The following is a 23,631-nucleotide window of genomic DNA, read 5'->3' as shown; positions in this document are numbered from 1 at the left end:
CTACAGCAGAGGGGCTGGGCAGGGAGTTTCACCATGTCCTGCTCCCGAATGCAGCAACAGGAGCTCCAGGCCTCTCCTGCCACCCTGAGCCCCTTCTCAACCTGAACCAATTGTACTCAGATCATCTCAGCACACCCTGCTGTGCCTGGCTGTGAGCTCACCTGAGCATGGCTCTAGCCATGTGCTCACAGCCAAAGGACCACTTCACTGCTCTACCAACTGCAAGACACAGGTTCACTTTTATGCCATCACTTTTATATCCTCTTGGCTCAAGGATGTAGCCAGAGGAGCCTTGAGCCCACTGCATTTCCTTACTGCAGTTCACCCTCATATTTGCTGCCCTTTCAAGAGGAACTGCTACCCAACACACTGGCACCTGCTTTCCAAACATGTCAGGAGTCCTTTCCCATGCCAGAGTTTGTACTTCACTAAACAAAATCACACCCACATGGAAAACCAGCACCCTCCATCCCTGGACAATTCCTAAGCAGCTGAAAGCAGGAGACTGGGCTAAGCTCTTTCCCTGTGTAAGGTCCTGGATGCCAGGAAGTGAGACTTGCCACTGCTACATACTCATGAAAACCAGTGAGAATTCGGGGTTTTATTGTCAAGTGCCCAAAAAATTTAGTGTTTAAAGGTGATTTTTAACCCAAAATCTGCAAAATGAACATAACACTCAAAGAGTACCACAGCTCTTCCGCTTGGTTCATCATCAGAGTCCAAGTTTTACAACTGTCACCATAGTAACATTAAAAATATAAATTATTTTTATAGAATATTAGTGTCACCTGTAAAATTTCTACTTTGCCCTACAAAGGAGCACTGGGAAGATTCACAATGATGTTTTATTTACTCTTTTGAAGAAAATGTTTTGTGAAGCGATCTAGTTCGTTCTCAAGGTGAATGGCTTTATTTCTGTAAAACAAACAAAAGCAAGGGATTTACTTCAGTGCCCAAACATCCCAAAGGCAGGATCGATATCAGTGTTTCATTTCTATTCGTCTACTCCCATCCCCAGCACTAAGAAAACATAAATAAATGCAGGTTTTTAGAAAGGGTGTGTGGGGGCAGATGTTCACCATCAGTGGTGGTGGATGCCCGAGGCCAGGAGGCAGCAGCCCAGAGCCAGGGCAGCCTTTCAGCAGGTGCAAAGAACAGGAAACTACAGCCAAGGCTGCTTCCAAGTCCCTGAAGTACCTCCTCTGCAAACACCTACCACTGGCACCACCAGTCCTGCACTGGATGACTCAAAACAGCACAGCTGCTCTCCTGCTCCGCTCTGGGGAGGGGGCTTTGGGAAGGTGCCACCCTCAAGTTACCAACAGGAGACTAAAATTCTGGTGAAAAGCCTGTCTCCCACACTAAAGAGAGACAAGGGTAAAGATGATCTAAGAAATAAGCTTTCTGGAAATTAACTGATTCACTGAGGCAGCAGCATACATTTATTTAACTTACCCAGAGCTGTTCAGGGTATCTTTGCATCTCCTGCACCTGAGCTAACCTAGTTCAACTCCAGAGTAACAGCAAGCACTGATCACTCTGAAGTCAGCAGGACTAAGAGATGCTTGTGGTCAGTCACACCAAGACTTACCTCAGCTGCTTGGAGGTGCTCTGTATGTTCTCCAGCTGATCTATTTCTTTGGAAAGCCTAGCTATTTCTTTTTCCAGGTTTTTCTCAGTAATATCCACCTGCTGACAGAGCCGAGCAAAAGTAGTGGCCATTTCCCTAAAGCGAGAACAAGTTTATAATCATGATTTACAGAAGTCTATGCTAAAAAAAAGTAAGAAATAAAATCTCATGGTATTGCAGTGTGCAGAACACAGCAATCAAAACCTCCAGCTGTTAAAGGAGTACAGAATAGCAGAAAGCAGGAGAACTGGGTACTTTTTAAATTAGAAAAAGAAACCGTCAACACGCCAAATGCACCTCAGTCTACACCTGCATCGTGCCTGGCCATTTTCATAGAACATTAGCAGGTCCAGGTCTGAGATGGGGCTCTGGCTGTGACAGGAGGTGCAGAGCAGCCCCACACCACCAAGCTCAGCGCCCTGTGCCATACTCAGTGCCCTGCTCACAGGAACCTGAGCCCTGTGCAGGGTGAAGAGCGCACCAGACCTGCCCACCCCAACCTGTTCCAAGACTCCTCCTCTCACAAAGGGAAAACAAACCCAGCTACCAGCCTGGGCCCAGCACCCAAGCTCTCATGCAGGAGATGAAGCACCCTCTCCTCTCTACTGGAGCACTGGTTTGAGTGCAGCTCTTCCATGTCCTCACAGAGCTGCTGGACACAGGGATGGACCTATTTCCTCTACTGAAGCTTAACTTTTTACTATTCTATTTTTTTTTTGTTCTCTCTTTCCAAAACACTTTCCCACCTGTCTCTGCTAAGTAATGTCTAGCTGATTGTCTTCCTTAGCTGCTTCTTGAAACTAACTATGTGTTTTGACTGAATTATTATTTCAGAAAATAAGGGCTGCTAATGTGGCCTCTAGCCCGCAGGGTGCAGAACACCTCTCCTGTGTAGCTCAGGGAACAGTTCAGAAAGGCTAGCCAAGTTCATCTCCTGCAGTGCAGAAGAGCCAGGATTAACTGCTCAGAACTTGCCCATAGCAGCCCCTGGGGCAGAAGCTCTGCTCATCCTTCTGGGACTCCAAGGACAGAGCAACTCAGCCTCCACTAGAACGATTTCTCATGTCTCTCCTGTAAGGTGCTGGACACAGAGTTACCATCTTCAGAGCACCACACACAGCCACACACAGATGCAGGTACTGGCCTTTTCAGGTGGGCATTTTAAACTCTCTTCAAACCCCCTCCCACTAAGTGCCAAGGGACACTAGAGGTGCCATCATGCAGGGCCAGTGACAATGGCCTGTGCCAGTGAGGGGCCAGCCTGTGTGACACTTACTGCTGCACCTGGTGGCTGCAGTTGGCGCTGGTGAGGCTGACGATCATCTGCAGCTTCTCGGTGGCGTAGTCCACAAACTGCTGCTTGAAGGCTCTCTCCTTGGCCCGAGTGGTCCAGGTCAGCCTCTCATACAGGTACAGCAGCCCGTACATGCTCAGGGACAACGAGATCAGTTTCCAGCCTACGGTTTTCCAAATCTGAAAAACAAAATCTTCATTAGCTTAAATAAGTTGCCCTACAAAATAAAAGCTAATTCCACCCATATTTTAAAAATCATCTCCATAGCCCTTTCACTAGACTTGTTTAAGAAAATAAATGTTTTCCATATTAGTACTGCAGAGCAATACAGCTACATTCACATGAGCTGGTCCCCAGTGGCACAGAGAATTTGCAGGTTACAGAAGCTTGCTGCTCTTTCATGAAGGAAGAAGCAAAGCTCCAACTAAATTCAAACTGAAGGAGGTACCATTTAATTCAGGCACTGAACACAGACTTAGGGCACAGAGAATACACCCAGCTATCCTCAGAGTGATTAGCCTGGTTTCTCACTACAAACTGACTGTGGGTATCCAGGGCACTGCATGTGCTCATCTGGCCCAGTGTCAAGTCCACGGCACGCTCTGTGTTACACCCTGGGCGGGACAGAGCAGCTCAGCCTCCACTACCCTTTCCAGCAGGAAATGTTGCCAGTGCTACTTGCCACTCCACCAACAACGATGATGCTCATGGAGGTCCGGGATGTCAGCGAGGCTAAACTCAACACCAAAGGAACCATGAACTCCTCCTGGGGCACGTTCTCGGGAGTTATGGCGGGAAGGCTGGCGGCAGACGGGGTGCTGGCTAGAGGACGAGGGATCTAGAAGATGGGAACATGGCAGCCTGAGTCAAAAGCATTAGGGGGACTACACAGATGGGTTTTATTTTCATATATTCAGGTTTTGATTTACTTGAAGGAAACCCTTCAGCAGTGAAATCTGAACAAGACTCCTGAGGAGCCGTGGAGGCTTTGACAGTTCCCCCAACAGAGAATAAGGGACTGTGTAGGGCTGGTTCTGACCTCAGGATCCAAATGCTACAAATGGAATAGGCTACTCAAAGGGTTCAATCCAAAGGAAAACCAACTTGTGTAACAGCTGCAGAATGTTTAAGTGGTTTTCAGTTCAATTCTAACCCTGAATATAATCAAATAAAAACAACCCACACCAAAAATATTTCACACAATGGATCTAGGGAAAGGTAGCAGGAAGCGTAGCACTGGCACAGAATAAAAATCAATATATTCTCATCAAGGTAAAACAAACCAGCCCAAGCTCTGAAGGACTCACATGTAGGTTTGGATCTGCTAATCCCAGCAGTACTTTCTGAGCTTGTTTAGGACCCAAGAAACGGTTTACAAGAGAAGTCCATCCCAAAGAAAAGTGGAACATGATATCCTCTTGAAAATCTGCACACAGGCTGTGACAGTTTAGATCATAGCTAAGATCAAACTTCCTGCATGGAATTAGCAAGTGGAGCTGATCCTGAACACTAGAAGGCAACAATGGTTTCAGATTTTCTAGAAATAAGAACAAACAGTAAAGATGAGTTAACATTAGAAGAAGAGCATTTTCACAAACAGTATCTCTGCACTGCTGATCAGCTTTGTCAATTCAGAGAACCTAAATGGATCTGTTCATTATTTATTTATTTGTAAAATCAGTGGCATTTCACCAAGATTACCCTAACAGAGTAGGGAATTTATTGCTCTGATACAAGAAAACAGTAATGAAAATCAACTCACCAAGGAAGCACTGCTGGAAAAAAAGATTCAAATTAACTGAAAGAACTCTACCAGTGGTCAAAAGATAGGGATGGAGTAAAACAAACAAACAAACAAACAAACAAACAAAAACAAAACAAAAAAACCACCCAAAAAAACCAACCACCCACAATTTATCCATGAGTTCCATGGTGCCACACAGAAAAGGCAACAATATTAGGTAAGAGGACAGAAAGGTTCACATAATTTCATGATCTTGCTCTGAATCTTCTATTACCAGGAACAGATCAATAAAGATGGATGTGCAATAAAGTTACTACTTATAAAGTAAAAAAAAAAAGGGAGTGCACAAATCCTTTGTGAAATGAACTACTTTGCTTTCTGGGTCTGGAGGAACCTAGGGAGAGAATTATATTGCAGGAACATTTTCTAATAATTTGTGTATTTGGTGTGTCTCCTGTTGAAGCCAAATTTTAAATGCGTTTATAAAAGGATTAGATGAGTTTCCAAAGGACAGGCCCATTACTACCTGCTTAAGCCATTAATCCAGATGCAATGTACCAGCTCAGAAAGTCCATAAAATGGAGAGAGGGATTGCTATATTTATCTTGGTTCGTTATTATTCAACTTCAGCATCTGTTACTGGTTAGTATCAGAAACAGAAGACTGAACTAAACACTCAGTCCTGATCTATCATGGCTTTTCCTTTATCTTTTATAGCATCAATGTTAAGCATGATCAGAAGGAAAATTCTTTTAAAACTGAATTTTTTTAGATTGTCTTCCTTTAAATGTGAAGTGTTACCATTCCTTCTCCCTCCTCCTACCAATCATCTCCTGCTGGGACTGGTGCATTGACTGGTTGACTTCAGTGGTGCAGCGCTCAGCCAGGTTCTTTCCCAAACCGTCTTCTATATGTTTGTTCAGCTCCTGAGGTGTTACAAAGAACACAAGCTCATCAGTTTGTATTTAGCCATTCAGTTACATTATATGGAACAGGAATATGTTACACACTAAGCACTGTTATTTACAGTGGGAAGAAAAGCATGTTTCCATGGAAATACCATGCTTTCCAACTGCACACTGGGACTGAAAACCTAACTAAAGTGACACAGGAAAGATTTCCCTAGAACTGTAAACATTAAAAGGTACAGAAGTCTGTATTTTTCACTGTGACAGTGAAAAGCAAACCACTACCTACTGCCCTGCAAGTCCTTACTGTATCATCTGATGGGAGCCAATTCCATGCTCTGCACAGGGACAAACCCATCCCATGAACTCCCATGGGGGCCTGCTCAGGATACTCTGCTGAGGTGAACCAGCACAGACTGTCCTGAAAATGCAGCACTCCCAGGTGATCAGCCAGGCTGGAACAGCCTGAGATGAGCTCAGCTGGTTGGAGCATGGTGCTATTAACACCAAAGTTGTGGGTTTGATCCCCACATGAGCCATTTGTGTGAGAGTTGGACACAGTGTTCTTTGTGGGTCCCTTTCAACTCAGAACACTCTGTGACATTAGGGGAGAGATATGGCAGTCAGCATTATCAGCAAAGTCTGAGCACAAGAGGCAAGCACAGGTATATGTGCTTTAATTTAAAGCACTAAGTTTGAGGAGGAATTTATAAAAGTTAAAAAAGCCCAAACCAGTTTTTATGAAAAGTGTTGAGTATTTGCAAGCTCATTTTGGTTTTGCATCTATTTCATTTTAGGAGTAGTGAAAATTATTTATGCAAAGTCTTATTTACTGGAAGAGAAGACTTGAAATTAGGAACCACTCTACTACTGAAAAGATGTTGAAAAAAAAATTAATTTCTTTCCAAAAACAAAGCAGGAAGTATTTTCAACCTTCTTCAGTTTTGGGCAGAGATATGCACATGTCAACAAGCAAAAATCCTGCAATGCTCAGACAAAGTCACATAAAATCTATGCAATTTATGAAAATACAGAAGCAGAAATTAAGGGATAGACAAAGAGCCTGGCTTCAAACCATTCAAAAAAACTTACTGTCTTATAGAGCTTCAATACTTGAGGAGAAGGGTGAAAATCAGAGTAAAATTCATCAACTAAAACTGAAAGCCGGCAAATCTCATCAGTCATGGCAGAGGAGACCTGGAAGAACACAGGAAACACATAAAATGTTTCTGCTACCTTTTCCAGACAGAGTGAGAACAGACTACTGCATGAACTGTCCCAAGAAATCATTAATCACCTGACAGTCAGGAAAGATTGCCATTTTAAGCTTTTGTTGTTTTTTTTAACTGAAAAAAAGAACATTCTGACATTTCAAACACATTTCCTGAGACGCGTGGGCTGCAAAAGGAGCTGCCTGAGAGAGAAGGCAACACCTGCATCTGAGAAGTTGTTCCCACTGCCTGTACTTACTTTGTTTTCAACTTCCTCGGTAACGCGTTTGATTTTTTCCTTGGTGTCTTCTGTCAAAATGTTCAGCTGATTTCTAACAAAGTCCAGCCTGTCCTTCTGATCTTCTCGCTCTTCCATGGAATGGACTCTAACCCAGCAGAAAGGAAATCACCATCACCACTGTGTATTCCCCCAGGAAAGAAACAAGCCCTTACCCAGGCCTGGATCATCCAGCTGATGGTTTCTGAGCAGCCAGGGGGAATCTCAAATAACACTGGCTGCCCAAAGCAGAGGCACTGCTCCAAGAAGGGCTGTACATGGTAGTTCCATGTGCACGAGCATTCAAAGGCTGTGCTGAGCAAACACAACTCAAAACCAGCATTTCGAATCAGAATTGTTATCACTGTATTGTCACATAATTACAACTAAAAAAGGTGTGGAGAATCAGAGGCCTTTAATAACTCATCTACCCTGATTTTAAAAAAGGGTAAATCTGATCAAACTACTGCTCACAAACAGCACTCAACCACTCCTTAACAGTGACGTGGGTCTGATGACGCTGCAAAGCAAAGGGGACGTGGCAGAAACCAACCTTGTCACAAACAAATCTCTTTAGAATTCCTTGACCTACCACTTAAGCAAAAATTCCTGAAAATCTGGAGCAATTTCCTCTTGAAGGGCCAGCAGAAACAACAAATAGCAATTCAGACTAAGAGGCATCACCACACACATTTTGGTTAAGTCAATTGACAGAAAGAAGCAGAATATCAGAATATTTTCAAACATTTCACAGCATGTTTTCATGGGATTTGACAACGTGATACAAGCCAGTATGTAAACAGGCAGTCTGTAAAAACTGACATATTCAGGGGGATGAGTGTGTTTGACAGCACAGTGAAGTTTGCTGAAACACAAAGACACATTATTGACAGGCAAGAAGGAGATAGATGGGAAGGATTAATCGTGACAGCAAGTTCACTGTGTACAAGAGACACAAGGTGGCAACAAAAGTGAGGAAAAACTGTACACATATGCAAACCTCAAAGGATACATGAAGCTACCAGACAGAACAGATGAGCTGCTATCATTAGCACTGAAGGATTACATGAGTGAAAAGAGAATACGGATATTTAAGGATCCAATCTGGAAAGGGCCAGAGGCCAAGCCTCTGTTAGCCTGGGCTCATCTCATTCCTTACAGTATTTTAATCACTTGCAAATTAAAGCATCTACATGCTTCCATTTTTCTTCTTCACTGTAACTGTTAATGAAAGTAGAGCAGGCCCAAATATCATCTCTGAAATGCTGGATATCACTAGAAAAACTTCACATTTAAAATATTTCTGAAAAAAATATTTGGAAACACACAGACTGCAAATCAGTAACAAAGAACACCAAAGTAAACCCTGTACACCAAAGATCCCTGTACAGAAATGACAGACCAAGAACAGAACTGAGTGGGCAAGTGAACAATGGTAAGACTGACATATTCACATACCAGGGAAATTGTCTGTTTCTTACCAAGCAGAAAAAGTGAACTTTAAAGTCCATAATGGCCCAAGAAAATCACCAGCCCAGAAATGGTTCCTCAGATGAGCTGGACAAACCAAATCCAACCAGCCCTCCACCCCACCTACCTTTTCTCTGCTGCTGCAACGTTTATGTTGTCCATAATGTTTTTCACAGTATCTATTATCTGTTTAGCTCTGATAGTGTGCTGTTCAAACTTGGTTTTCACGGCTGACTGCGAGATACACTCCTGCGAGGGGCCCAAGCCACAACACATTACTGCAATTCCATGCCAACACCATCAGGAATTTCACTGTCAGAAAGCATATGCTGCCAACTTTACCATGAACTTAAACCAGTGGGAAGTAAAAAGGGAGAAAGTATAAAGAAATTAAAAGACAACAGAAACTGAAATCTCAAATGAATCTATAGCAGCAAATCTGCCTTCATGTCCATTCACAGTAATGTGCATAGGTTTTCATTCTTTTAAAATAAATAATGTAAAAAAAAAAAGAAAACTCAGATGAATATGTAAGATAAATCTATCTCTTCAGGAAATTTTCAAAACCATGTATTTGGAATTACAAATGTCAAATATGAATTCTAGCAATATGGCCTGGCTTGAGTTTTATTTGTTGTACTACACAGTCTTACTTTCAAGAGACAATTCTGTCAATAGAATTTGACATTCTCATGTCAATACTGACCATCCAGGAACAAAATATACAATTAGGAATAAGAAACAATGGTTTTCTTATGGGATAAAAAAAATTTAAGTAGTCCTTAAAATATCAGTTTGCATATTATCAAAGTGTTAAATGATAAGCAGAAAATGCTCTAATGATAAAACTTCTAATCAATCTTCAATACTGAACAGTAATTCAGAAATACAGGAGAGTGACTGAAGAACTCTTGTGTTTGAGGGGAAGAAAGCAAGCAGCTGACTTCCTTAAACCAGATCCATGGGATTTTTAAATTGTTCTCCATCTCTAGATTCACCTTTCATGGCACAGGTTCGGACTGCTTTTAGAGGACTTGCCTATGACCTTAGCATATGCTGTAATCATAAATTTCAGCTATCAAAAAATAATAGATGAAAACAAAATAAACAAAATGGGTAAAACAGTCCCTGTTCCTCGACGAAGCAGATCTAGAAATCAGCAATGAAAGGCCAGAGTTTCTTAAATATCAGCACATTGTAAGAGCTAGACTAGGCACAGAGCAGAGTCTTCCCAACGTTAGTACGTGGTAGATAAAAGGATGACAATCACTCACAACACAATCAGAAAATCCAAGTTAGAGCACTAGGAAAAACACAAAGGTTAGTTAAACAACAGGGAAAGATAAGAGGGGGACAGCAGCAGTTTTGCTGTTAGTCTGTACATAAGTATTTACTGAAACCAAGATGTTTCAACAGTCTAACCAAAACCAGTTACCTTCCAGCCCACTGCCAGAATCCCAGGACAGTTAGTGCCAGTGTGTTCTGTATTCCATCCCTGGGCAGAGCTGGGGAAGGGCTCTGCAGCAGCTGCCTTGTTCCAGCTCTGCCAGCCAGGAGTACTCTTCCACCCTGCCTCCCTCCTCCACTGCCTCCCACACCACTTCTGCTGCCAGTACTTTTGAGAAACTTGAGAAGCACCCCAACCTAAGGCATGGTGGGGTTGGTTTTATGTAGGATATCCTCCAGGTGCTATTGCACACAGTGCAGGGTCCAGGCATTTCTTTGCTGTTTTAATAAGGCATTCTATGTACCTCAGTGTAAAATTGCAGGAAATAACACTGACCACTTTCTATTATTCCCCAATATAAAAATCCAGCACTGATCCAAGAATTTAATACTTTAAGACTGCCTCTCTCCTTTCCTTTGTTGCAATACAGCTGACATAGTAGCATCACATTTTAAAGCTACTACATGAATCTCTAAAATCTTATTTTCCCACTGCTTAAAAGTGTTTCTAGTGATGCCTGCACCAGATTTTTTTTAGCAACTTCAACCACCCTGTGCTTTGCAGACAAACATGTTTCATCTAGTTTCAGAATGATTTTTGCCCTCACACAAAAGTCTACATAAATCTTACAAGGCTTTCTAAATTAGTCCAAGTTCTTCTCATATCACAACTAACTAGCACTGGTGGGTTGTTCCTAGATTTTTTTTTTTTTTTAAGATTCTATCTATACTGAGCTCCTATCAGTCCTGGAATGAACAGGCTTTCCCATCAAGGAAGTGATACTAAAATCAGGAATGTGGAAGTACTGGAGAAGTAACAGTTCCTCTTCTCAGCCCATATGGAGAAGAGGGAAAAGCTGTCCAATTTTAGTGACGACAAAAGCAGGGTGAGAGAATCCAGGAGGAGCAAACCCAGCAGGTAACAGCCAGGGAGAACAAGGCACATGTGGACAGGTCTGTGAGGTGATAAGATTACTGAGAGATGTGAGTTGGACAGAAAAGTCAGAGATGTCTGGGAAGTCAGAGGAGGGCACAGGACAAGGAGCTAAAGGCAAGACAGACTGAGGCAGGGGAGGAGTCAGTGTTTGATGAGGACAGACAGAAGCATCTGTGCTCTCATCCCTTCCTTTTCACACACTGAAATGTAACCCCAGATGCTGGGACATGCAGCTCCTCTGTCAGGAAACAGAGTAAATGCAAAGTGCTCTAGGCACAAGTGCTTCAGCTGTACTCAGGGCTGCACAGCATCTGAGTTTGGTCTGGCAGTGCACAAGGCACAGTATCAGTGAGGGTTTCACACAGCAAGTTCTCCCTGCAATCTGAGATTCCTCATTAATACAGAGCCTAGAGCTGGCAGGCAGAACTGATGACAACAGTATGCTGATGCCAGCTACTTTATCCACTCAGGTGACAGAAATTTGAGTATTAGGTCTGAAAACCTCAGACCTGGTAAACCATTTCAGTCTCAGCCTTGCTTTAAAAAGCACATGAACTGCCACTGTAACTTAGAAAACTGCCACAAAACCTGAATGTGAAAGAGGCTGCAACAGCAAGCACTCAACATTTAAATTGCTTTGGTAATCTTAATTCAGCACAGTTGTCATTCTCTAAATGATGGGATCACACCCCTATTCAAAGCAATAAATAATGATTTTAGGACGAAACACAGCTGAACAGGGAAAAGCACTACAGAATCCACTCTCACTGTTGGAGTCAGGTGTGTAGCAAATGTAACCCATTGGGAAAAAGAAAAAAGGTTGATTTAAGGCCATGCGGTGCTGTTCCTTGTCCCAGCCTCTGCCACAGAAACTTATCATGGTTGTGATCTTGTGACAGATACTTCTCATTGTGGTAACCAGCTTGAGTCTGTGACATCTGATTTACAGATGTGCTGAGCACTGACAGCATCATATCATTTAATAAGTCATCATCCATCCTCATATTGAAATATTCTAAGTGTTGAGTGCTTGACTGTAATTGTAAGAGATTTTGTCAAAAAAGCTTTGGGTACAGCAGATGGCAAAATACAATAAAGAACAATAACTGATTTAGAAGCTCAATTTCCACTTTTTTCTGCTGGCTCAAAGTTTCCTACTATGGTTCTGAGGACAAACATTGCAAAAAACATGCATGTTTGACTGCAGCTAGTGACACAAGAAATGTCACATCTCATGGAGCCAGGCCCTGCCAGTACCCTGAACCCATCATTTCAACACTTCAGTCACCTATCACAAGAGTGTGGATAAGGATTAAATTTAGTCTGACATTTTCTTGCTTATGCAAGACTGAATCAAGCTATTAATTTAAAGCCTTTTTCATATACACACATCATTACATAATTCAGCTTTGCTAAGTTTAAATGGGTTTGTTGTAATGTAAGAACAAAGACTTTTCAGAGGCAGTTTGATTTTTTTAAAATACTCATATACAAAACCATTGAGGGATACCCAAGTGGCTTCCTTAAGATATCTGAGAATGGCTTTAGTTAATTAAAGTTATCAAATTTAGCAAGTCAAATGGATTCTATCACAAAGAAACCACTCAACTGTCTAGCCAGACCTACTTCTGTAGAAACTGTGAACTCCAGCTATGAATATGGTTAAACCAAGGTGGAAGGGTGGATTCTGTACAGCACAAAGGATGCAAGGAGAGTGTTAATGATCAGAGCAACAGAGCTAAGAGGTACATAATGGTGATAGATTCAAAACTCTGGCTTTAGAAATGAAAGTAAATTTTTAGATTTACATTGATGAAACTAAATTTCTTACTGCAAACATTCACTAGCACATGGCTGTAAGTGATACATATGTTTCAAGACCATAATTTCTTCTTATATAGACTATATTGGTCTTGAGATCTCAAAACATGAGCTAAGAGTTTTGGTCCCTTCCCTCACTGACATAATTCTCCTTTCCAACAACGATCTTCTACTCAAGGTGAGAAGGTATGAACAGAACCCATAGAAAAGGCAAAGCTGCAGATGGTTTAAATACCATACACTCCTCCACTTGCTAATATGTGGAGGATATGCTCAGTATAATTAAGCTAAGCATAAGAAAAAGCTACTTTTACAACAACAAACAGGCAGTTTAAAAAGCCCATCATAAATACCTCAAATATCTGCTCAAAATGTTGAAATTCCTGGAATCTTGTTTGAAATCCTTCAGCAAGTGCTCCACCTGTGAAACAACACATTATAAGGGAGACAGCAGTACCTCACAGCAGGGACTGCATCTTAAATATATTTATCAGGTTTTATAGTGGTTTTCTGTATTTGAGGAAAAGCAGGAGTTGCTACACACCACCCTCTGGCATTCCTTGGGCCTTTTGTCTCCTGGCACTCAGAACTTCTTTTGCTGAAACAAAAAAGATGCGATTCCTTGCTTCTACAGGATCAATAACTTTGAGCTCATCAACCAGGAAAGTCAGACAGCGCTCCATGTGCTGCCTACGCACCTAAGGAAAAGGTAAAAAGCTCATGAAAAGAAGGCAAAAACTGAGCTGTCAGCACATCACAACATCAGTCAGAAACAGATGCTGAACCACCCTCTGAGAGCAGATGCCTGCCAACCCTACAGAAGCAGCAGCTTCTTTTTCTCTTTTAAACAGACCTGGATACAGCTTCTACAACTGTATTTATGTAAGTCAGAGATCTCAGCCAGTTACTGGGGTAAACCCTTCATTCCCCATACACGGAGAAATAATTCTCACTGCAAGCTGGCTGCTGCTGGCAAGATCTGAAGATCCAAACTGTTCCCATCTAACGCTGCACTTTCCCAGCTACTCTATGGAGATACAAATGTATAAACTTTGCCCTCAGGCTGCACTATCACTGCAGAAACAAAAGGTAATATAAATAAGATTAAAACAAGCTTAACTGTGGAGGAAAAAGGTTCTAAAGAAGTCTCCCATTTTATTACTTGCCTGCATATATTGTCATTTGAATTACAAGTTGCTTTTTGGTTGGAATGAGGAATAGGTTATTTCCATTTTCTGACCATGTAACTTAGCCTTTTATTAAAAAGCTGGTGTTTCCATATTAATACATATTAATTAACTGTCAACCCATGTAAGAGCCATCAGTTCACTCACATCTTCCATGTATTCTGGCTCTGATGCAGAGGCATCCCATCTATTATTGAGGATGAAGATGTTTGGCTTGGAAAGTCGTTCGTTCACTTTATGGAAAAAATGTTTCTCCTAAGAATTAAAGCACAAACAGAAAATTTCCCAGACATCCAAACCAGAGTCATGCTTTCTTCTGTAATAGATTCTGAAGTTTATCCAGTTTTTTGAAAGTTTATTATAAAGAATTCATCAGTATTTAAACCCACAGATATTCAGCACATAACAGGCTTAGGGTAGGTCAAAAGTCATCAAATGTCTTAAAATTGATGCCAGTGCTAGTCAAAGACACTGCAACTTTCTCTAAAACTTGCTAAAAATACAAACTAAGAAATCTTCCAAAAAATAGTTCAAAAAACACTGATGCCTGACTTAAAGAATGAAGTCTCCCTTACCTGAACTACCAAGATGCTCCTGCTAACCCTGTCAAATCTGGGTCTATACCCAGATAATACATCATTAACTATTCTTCAGCTAGGCAACATCAGCTTGAGCTACAGAAAAATAATATTTCCTACATGAGGACGTATGGCTGAGACACAGAAAAAAAAAGTCATTGATGAATGTCTTAATTTAACAAAATTAAGTGTATTTAGGTCTCTTGCCTGCACCTACCACCCATTACTGCTGTTAACAGAGTCATAATGGGTAAGTCGTGATGCAGTGAGTCCCCACTCAGCAAAGCTGAAACAGAAGAGATCTCTGGCCTGCCATAAACTTTTCCAGACTGCAGCAAGACACCACAACATATCCTGGACACAGCACTGGAGAGCCATTATTCTCCCTCAGCTGGGAATAAGCATGTGCAATCCAGATCACTGCTGCAGAAATCAGAACTTTGTCTGAGGAGAATTTATGAGGGAACAGTAGAAGAATCACATTTTCACCAAAAAAAATCTCTGGTAGTGTGTCAGAATAATGCCAAGTATTCTGAAACCTGTTATGGTAAGAGGCAAAAACAATGCTTAAGGAGGATGAGAACTTTTTAGTTATCAAAAGCTTTATCTGCAGGATAATTATGTTATCAATACAGCAGTAAGATGTTCACTAAAATAATTTTTCTTTTTCTTTTAGTTAAAAGACCCCAGCAACTGTGTTATACACATAATGTAAACAACTTCCAGGTTTTGTCCATACTAAAAGCCTAAAAGTGTCACTCATGTGGTAACAGAGGAGATATGGCCACAGAGGTGTCAAATACTCTTTGTCTGGAATGTTTTAAGAATTTCCTTTTTCTTCTAAATTACATCTCTTGTATTTGACTCTTTGTGGACTCAGCTCGGAAGATGGAATGCAATGTTTTTAAACTTGCTTCTTCTCAGACTTCTACCGAACTATTCTAATTTGCTAGAATGCGAAGAAATACTGTCTTTGCACACTCAGTTCTCTATTGTATCAAAAATTGTCTCAACAGTTAGAAAGTTCAGACCTTTCAGGTCAGAACCATACTCAGAACAACGAGAGCATATTATTTGTCTGCAGTAGGCTTAATAAAAATCACCAGGAATTTCCTCAGTAGCATTACTCTGCATTCTGGCAGTCACACTTACAACAACTTGGAAACCTTTTATTGTCAGCATCCACAATACTTAGCTTAGTCAAAACTGGAGAACACTACAAAATTATACCAAATTTCCGGTCTCGTATTTTGATTATTGCAACAGCTGCTCTGGCCACCTTAAATGTTCTCCTCCTCTTACAAGTCCTACAACACTTAGGCTGCAAGGTTCAGAGAACTCTTCTCTCTCCTGAAACAAGGCTTTACAGAACAAAGACATAAAAATATCTTCAGCTCTCCACACTGCACAGAACCCTTATTGCTAACACCTTCTTCAGAAGAAACAGAGCCCACTGAGGGGAACCTGCAGCACTCATCCTCAACACAAGGTGTGTCAAGGGAATTCACCTTCTCCTGAGACAGGAACTCAACTCCTTTCACCTAGTTTGTGTATTTTACCGCATTTATGGAGAATTTTTGGATATGAAACACTCCTTAATTTCTTTGATAATACAAGTCTCTTCTTTTGTTGGTAACAACTACCAACAAACTGCAAGGCAAGACAAGCACTCCATCACCCATTTATCAAAAATGCAACTGAACTGGAAAGGACAATCATGATGCCCAAGGCAGAGAAAGCCAAGCCAGTAAGAAATTTAAATTTTGTTCTCCGTTTCCTAGTGAGTGATATACATTATTTCTTTCCTCCCAGCCCCAAATCTTATTCACAAGACTTAAGTGCAGTGATTCACCTTCTGTAAAAGTCTCAGCTATTCTGGTTGTGGAACTGCTGAATATTTAAATGAAGAAGGAGCATAAAATCATTGCACATCATACCGTGTTCATGAGAGTTGATTCAGAATTGGCAACCAAGACAAACACGTCAGCATCTAAGCAGAACTTGTCAATCCAGCTGTCCAGTTCTGTAGTGACATCTGTGCCAGGGCTGTCAAGAACAAAAAACACAAACTCTTATTTACACAGCAAAGAAGTAGTTGATTTTTATAAATTGATAAAAATAGAGTGGAAATGCCTAAGGGCCTTGCAAGAAATTACAGAGGTTTGTATCTTCAGGCTGATGCCTACCTCAAACTCAAGGTAAACATTGCACAAGCCAATTACCATCTAGAATTTATCAGTCACTTGATCATTAGACTACCTACTCATTCCAAAATGCAATTTCTGATTAGTAAGTATGCACATATAATTAACTGCCAAGTGAAGTGACAGGCAGTCCATCAGAAACCCAGACAGCCTCACACAATGGTTCCCCTCCTCAGATCCTAATTTTAATCAGAAGAGACTGTAGTTCATAAAATAATTTTTTCATTAATAAAGTCCAAGTTTAAAGCAATATGCTATGCAAGCTGTGCATAGATTTAAGAAGAAACCAAAATGAAGTTAAAACTATCATGCTATCCATTAAAAAAAAAAGTGGAATATTAGCATTAAGTCATGTTTGCAACACCTAACTTATTGTGGTTCAAATGTTCTCAATTTAACAGTAAAAGGATGATTTGCTCTTTTCAAGTACCTGCTCTCTCAGAATATATGCTCTTTTCTTTTCCCTTTAGCAACAGAGACTGTACAGATCCAAGATCAGGCACCCAAGAAAATAATAACAAACTCCCAGTGATTTCAAAGTACAAGACAGAAATGTAAAAAAAACCACTGCAATTTATTAGAATACACTCTGAGTGTTATTTTCTTGAAGAAATCATAGTTAAAAATTCACTGACACCTGTGTGAATTACTCTCAAATTCAGTATTTATTGATTTACACATCACAGATCACCTGAAGGTTTGAAAAGCTACTGTGAGGTTATAATGCAGTGGCCAGAAATAAGGGCATTTAGCATGGACAAAACAACCACTTCCAGAATTCTTTAAACACATCAACAGATAGGAAATGCCAGCCTAACACAGGGCACACACAGCTGACATAGTCACAACTACATTTTGAGGTCACCCATTCCTTTGGCATGTAGGCACTGCAACTCGTATCAGAAGCTTTTAAAAATGAAGTCCACATTGTTTATACTTCACATGATCAGTCTGAATGATTTCAAGAAAGGAAATGGGCAAAAGGTTGTTGCTGCAACAACCCTATTCACACTTCCATAGTGTTTAAAGGTAAAGTATCCTCAGCCAAAAGCTATTCCCTTTTTCAGCTCAGTCACAAGACACTCGTCTGTTCCAACTGCTACGAGGGCAAAATCAGGAGGGTGATGACAAGCAGTACATACAAAAGAACAAACTCTGTCCTTTCAAACATAAAAGCTTTTCAAGAATTTTCAATCTAAACCAATCTCTTTTCTAAGCACTGTAATGGCTAATATCCTTAAGAAAACATTTACTAAAACAGAAGTGATACCTGTCCACTATAACCAAATCATCTCTCAGCAGGGCACACTTTGACTTGGGCCAAAAGACATGGACAAGACAGCCAGCCTTCAAATCTTTATCCATGTGAAGTGCGTGAGCCAGCTGATTGACTGTCTAGAGAGAGCATTAAAGAGAAGACAAACATGAATATGCACCTCAAACAAGTCTGTGAACCAGTCTAATTCAGTTCCCAAGCAAACTTGGACAGGATCTATCTTGAAGAGGGTAACAGAGTTCATACTTTGTTCTGGTGAATAGCTGTGGTTTTTTCTTTAAGCTGTTCAACTTACCAGCATCTAAAGAACAAGTTGTGCCTTGAAACTCAGAAAAGAGTTTCTTTTGAGCCACAAAGGTTCCCTACAGGCCTGGACTGTGTGCTACTGAGCATCACCATGAATTTGCCTCAGAGGTTTAAGATATAAGTGTACGCAGTTCACTAAGATGAGTTCTTGTAAGCCCAAATGAAGGGCACATTCCAAATCTTTAATCAGTAACAGGACTTACTGAGTCCTATAAAAATAAATCACTCAACACATGCTATTCTACAACGAGACATACATTAGTTGCTTCTCTAGAACAGCCATGAAAAACTGTGGAGCAGAGCACTTTCATGAGTTTACTCTTCCCTCCTAAACAAGAACTTGAAAATGCAGAATGAGTGAGCCTTATACTTTTGTTGGACTTGAAACTGTTGTTAAAAAAGACACCCTTTGAGAGTCAGTTCCTGTGAAAACTGGCATGAAATCATCCGAGAAATGTACCTTGACACTCTTCTTTTCATCTGATCCTTCTGTCATGAGATAAGCCTTATCTCCGTCAGTCCCTTCCACACTGAGGAAGCAGTTTGTTGTATGGCCAATCCCACTGGGAAGCACCTTGTCCCACAGCATTGCATTAATGACTGAACTTTTCCCACTGCTTGTTCTAGAGGGATAGAAAACAAAAGTACTTTGAGCAGAGCACAGCAGCATTAAACACACCTTTGTGCTGAACTGAATGCACCCCCATTGGAGTGCACCAGCCCCACAGAGCCCAGGCTGGCTTGGGTACAGAGCTCCAGCCAGGTGAGCAGGGAGCGCTCATTCACAGGAACTGGTCACCAACTCCACCTTCTGCAACAACTTGAAGTCCTCAGCAGTGTCCAACTCTGCACTAACCCTCTACCCCTCACCCATAAATATCTGAGGTTTAACTATTACACAACAGCATGAAGTTACATAGACTGTAACTTGTTTTTGAGCTGTTTCCAGAAAAAGTAGCTCACTGTACAACAATTCACAAATTTATTCAAAATGCCAGAGGGAGAGTTGACTTCTCTTTGTCCTGCTCAGAACTTTTTCCCTTTGCAAAAGGGAAACACTTACCACACATCACAGCTTGTATTCAACTTTTAAGTTTTTGAAATATCAAGGCTGAGATATAATGAATTTCTTTATTCCAGAACTTTTAATAGTTTTTCTTTAAATAACTAAACTACTTTTAGCAAAATGAAGGCAAGACCACTGTTGTACAAGTTTTTTCCAATACTATTACAGAATTTTTAGAACCATGAAGATTTACACTCCAAAAATATGCTTAAATGTAAGCACAGAAAAATCAATCTCCCTGAAGCAAAGCGGACTAGCAGACCACATTGTTACTGCTATCTTAAAATCATCACACAGATCTATCAGACTGATGTTACAACCAACCAGGTAACCATCTCTGTTTCTCTTCAGCTGCTTATAGATAGAAACATGAACAGCTCCAAGTTTAATTCTTCAGCACTTCTGATCAAATACAAAAAAAATCCTAAGCAGGAACAGTCCAGAACAAAAAAAAAAAATTAAACAAACAAAACCACCACCTTAAAACAACCCAAAAAACACTGTGGAGAAAGGGACAACCTCCAACTTTCCCAAGTCAAAAAAAAAAAAAAAAAAAAAAAAAAAAAGAAATTAAGTACTGGTAATTTTGTTCATTACCTGCCAAAAAATGCCACTTTCATGTGTCTCCGTGAGAGCACCTCTCCAATGACTGCCAACTTGTTTTTATATGCTTGTATTTTTGCTAGTTCATCTTCTGTTGCTATATGATCAAGCTCTGGGTTCTTACATGTGGCTACACACAGAAAGGAAAAACATAAAAGCAATTACATACAGAGAATGTGTTCTGTGAGACAAAGTGTAAGTAATCAGTACTCAACATGCCAACTACAAATTTTAATTACAGTGATTAAACAAAACAAGAAAAATCCCACTACAGACACTTGATAGCAGCCCTTATCATTTGACAGCTCTGCCACAAGCACTGGTGAAATCATGACATAAATCACTTCAGATCAATTGCCAGCCCAACCACTGAACCATTAACCCTGTGAACACAGCCTGATGGGCCCACTTGCCCAGTTCCTTGGGACACCTGCTTCCTTCAGAAAGGAAAGCCAGGACCTGCCATGGATACACCAGCTAAGCTGGGCTGTACTGCCCCTGCAGAGCTCACTGGGATGATGAGCAACCAACTCTATGTGGCCACACGCATTCCACGCTACTAAAACCTCTGAGGGTGTGACCAGTGGTTCCCTGCACTGCATCACTGATGCATCTTTCTGCTGAGAAATGGGAGAACCTGTTTGTCCCTCCTTCTATGCAAAAGAAACCGCCACAGAACTGTCACGCCAGAGTGGTTAAACTTTCACCCTCATGGAAAGGAGACCAGACTGCCAATGCAAGTGAGTTAATCAGCTTTTCAGGTATGTAGCAATGCCAGGCATTCATTCCAGCACAAGCTGAAAAAAACCCCAGTGTCAAATGAAAAATGTGACTATTTCTGAAGGTGCACATTTATACAAACAGCACAGTACCAGATAACATAAGGTACACGATGCTGCTGTAAAACATACTCAGAACAAAGGACAAGGCCCTCATGTTTAAGGGGAAAGCTCACCTTCCACAAACGCTGCTCCCTCAGTGACATACTCCAGCAGCTGGTCGAAGATGGCAGTGATGGTCTTTTTGGCCAGCACAAAATGCTTCAGCGGAGAGACAGAGGCTTCTGCCATGCTGCAGCTGCAATGAAAGGTGCAGCAGGTGACCAAACACTCGGTACATCTAGCTAATTAAAATTCATTCACTGCTCACACAGCCCTTAAAAAACAAAACAAAACAAACCAAAAACGCCTGAAGCACCAAATCAAAGCTTTAAACTCCAAAGGGCAGTAAGCTCAGTTTGCGCTGTTTACTCTGCTCTCCTCACCACAAGCGCCAAGAGCAGCTGGTGAAACTCGGGGACAAGTTCGAACCGATCCGGTGCTATCTGTCCCGGAAACACGAGGCTTTCCCCTCGTTAATCACGGCTCCCGCCTCCCCACCGCCCGCGGGTCAGCGCCGTCCCGCCGGCCACCGAGGACGGGTCCCGCTCCCTCTCCCGGAGCCCCGGCTCCGCGCGGTCAGGCCGAGGCGGCCCCAGTCCCTCACGGTGACACACTCAGCCGTGCTCCCTCACAGAGCCTCGGCTCAGCCCCGGTTCCTCACGGAGCTCTGGCTCGGCCCCGGTCCCGCACGGAGCCCCGGCTCAGCCCCGGTCCCCCACGAAACCCCCGCTCGCCCCGGTGTCTCACGGAGCCGCGGCATAGCCCCGGTCCCTCAGTGAGCCCCCGCTCCCCCTAGTCTCTCACGGAGCTCCCGGTCCCGGCCCCTGTCCCTCACGGAGCCCCGCTGGCCCCGGCCGTGCCCGTCACCGCCGCCGCCGGGACGGGGGGGGGGCGTCACTTCCCTTTCCTCCTCCTATGACCCCGCTCCGCGCCGGCACCGCCATGTTCAGTGAGGGCTGAGGGCGGCCGCCGCCATCTTGAGCGCGGGCAGGTCGCGAAATGGAGCCGGGCAGAGGCCGGGGGGCAGAGCGCGGGCAGCACCGGATCAGCCCCGGGATCATCCCCGGGATCATCGCCGGGATCAGCCCCGGGATCATCGCCCGGGGCTCACCCGCAGCACCGCGGCTTGGACAGAGTCTGCGCGGTGACAACGCCGCGGGCTCTCAAGAGTTAAAGAGCACCGGTACCTCATGCATTTGGTACGGGAGCATTAGGAAACGAGAACCAAAATGAAAATCGGCGACAACAGCATTCTAGAGGACACGTTATTTGAGGATTACTAATCCGCTGTATTTTAAGATCTTGTAATACTTTGTGCGATGTAAACTTTGTTTTGAAGTCAACAGTCTTTCACATAAAATAAATTTTGCTCAATAAGAAACATGATCCAGGAATCTGACACACAGAAATTTGTTAAGGTTGGAAAATACCCCTAAAATCGAGTCACACATCAAAACGAAGGGTTCAAAAGTCCGAAAAACAAAGACTCAAATACAGGTGTCTCACAAATTCAAAACACTACCAAAACCCATCTCATGATTTTGCATAGCTTCTGCTTGGAATGCTGTTCCTGAAACAGCTGAACCTTGCAGGTACCAGTGAACAACCAGAATTTGATACTTACTGCCTTGGAGAAAAATAATAAATACTGGTACAGTCCTGGTCCCTCGAGTTTATTTCTGCCTCTCCAGACTGAGAGGAGCTGCTCAGGCTCCAGGGTGATGGATCTGTGGCGGTACCAGAGCAGCTGCGCTCAGGTCAGAGCACTCACCTTCCACTTCACCCAAATAACCCAAATGTCATCCCTGTCCCTGTCCTTGGCATGCTCAGCCATGCCTTCCAGCCCTCCAGATTCCAGGCAGACTCATTACCTATTTTTCTTACTACTTAGTAACTTTCTTGCTTTAACATACAGATCACATGGAAGCCAGCAGTGTATTTGTGTTCCTTTTTAAAATGAGACATGCCACTCCTGTACACTTCCATTTACTACTCCCTGATAGATATTAAAAAGAAAATGCTAACATTAGTCCCTCATTTATAAAATCCAGCCTAAAATGACCTTGGATACATTTCCTGTTTAGACACTGCATTTTAGTTTGGAATGATTTGGCTTCACAGCATTCCTGTGGGGGATTGTTTTGATTCCCATTTTAGAGATCAGAAATAACCCAACTCAAAGACAGCCATGAAGTTATTAATGTCAACAAGCAGGTTTGCTGTGTCACAGGGCTCTGTGCTGGCACAGGACACCACCTTTCCTGCTGAGAACACAATGCTGGTCTACACAAACATACACACTTCTTAAGCCCCCTTATTTATTTTGGAGGATTTTTAAATGCCTTTTTTCCACTTCCTGTCACTGTCTCCCAAGCAGCTTTCTCTCCAGAGCTCAGCTGTGCTATTCCACCTCTGTGCCATCAGCAGGAGCAGAGTTTTCAGAGAACCAGCATTCCCCCTTTCAGATATATGAGTAAAATTAACTTTCCGTGTAGAAAATAACTCATCTTAGTGTTTTGTTAACTATATTATTGCTACCATTTTAAGCCAGCCAGGGAAGAATGTGTTCAAAATAGGAAATCGGCAATTCTACCACAGATACTGTCATTCTCTATACAAGGGAGTAATAAAATACAGCAAAACAACCTCAGGTTGCCCTTTCAATGACAAAACACAAGATCTAGTAGTAAATCAGCATTTCAAAGTGACAGAAATGGTCTTGCCTCTCACAATAAAATAAACACTAAGTGGTTCATGGACTTTCCAGAAATACTTCTCTGGAAATCAGAGCC

General features: G+C 42.1%; 1 protein-coding gene across 2 annotated transcripts; it reads right to left on the bottom strand.

The window, feature by feature from the left end:
• Positions 1–586: 586 nt before the first annotated feature.
• Positions 587–21,744, bottom strand: MFN1 (mitofusin 1). 2 transcript variants are annotated; one of them, XM_053986858.1, is made up of 18 exons: positions 21,644–21,744; positions 20,914–21,035; positions 19,953–20,088; positions 18,750–18,912; positions 17,978–18,102; positions 16,441–16,549; positions 14,073–14,180; positions 13,283–13,436; positions 13,092–13,159; positions 8,662–8,783; positions 7,047–7,173; positions 6,669–6,773; positions 5,492–5,594; positions 4,232–4,461; positions 3,607–3,762; positions 2,907–3,103; positions 1,592–1,726; positions 587–915 (listed from the first exon to the last, which is right to left on the bottom strand). In XM_053986858.1, the coding sequence occupies exons 2-18, from the start codon at positions 21,026–21,028 to the stop codon at positions 846–848; spliced, it is 2,223 nt and encodes a 740-aa protein (XP_053842833.1). In that variant the 5' UTR covers positions 21,029–21,035; positions 21,644–21,744; the 3' UTR covers positions 587–845. The 2 variants fall into 2 exon arrangements, with proteins under 2 accessions (XP_053842833.1, XP_053842834.1); XM_053986859.1 differs by lacking the exon at positions 21,644–21,744 and adding an exon at positions 21,587–21,604.
• Positions 21,745–23,631: the final 1,887 nt, after the last annotated feature.

This window comes from Vidua macroura, chromosome 10 (genome assembly GCF_024509145.1).
Source record: "Vidua macroura isolate BioBank_ID:100142 chromosome 10, ASM2450914v1, whole genome shotgun sequence".
Lineage (NCBI taxonomy): Eukaryota > Metazoa > Chordata > Aves > Passeriformes > Viduidae > Vidua > Vidua macroura.
The sequence above is the reverse complement of the archived record's forward strand: the minus strand, read 5'-3'. Positions and strand labels throughout refer to the sequence as shown.

Coding starts and splice junctions, on each gene's coding strand:
- MFN1 (XM_053986858.1), bottom strand. CDS start 21,028: ATGGCAGAAGCCTCTGTCTCTCCGCTGAAGCATTTTGTGCTGGCCAAA. Junction 14,181..16,440: donor AATCAACTCTCATGAACACG/GTATGATGTGCA, acceptor TTTAATTCTTAG/GAGAAACATTTTTTCCATAA. Junction 5,595..6,668: donor TATTGAAGCTCTATAAGACA/GTAAGTTTTTTT, acceptor GTAACACCTCAG/GAGCTGAACAAACATATAGA.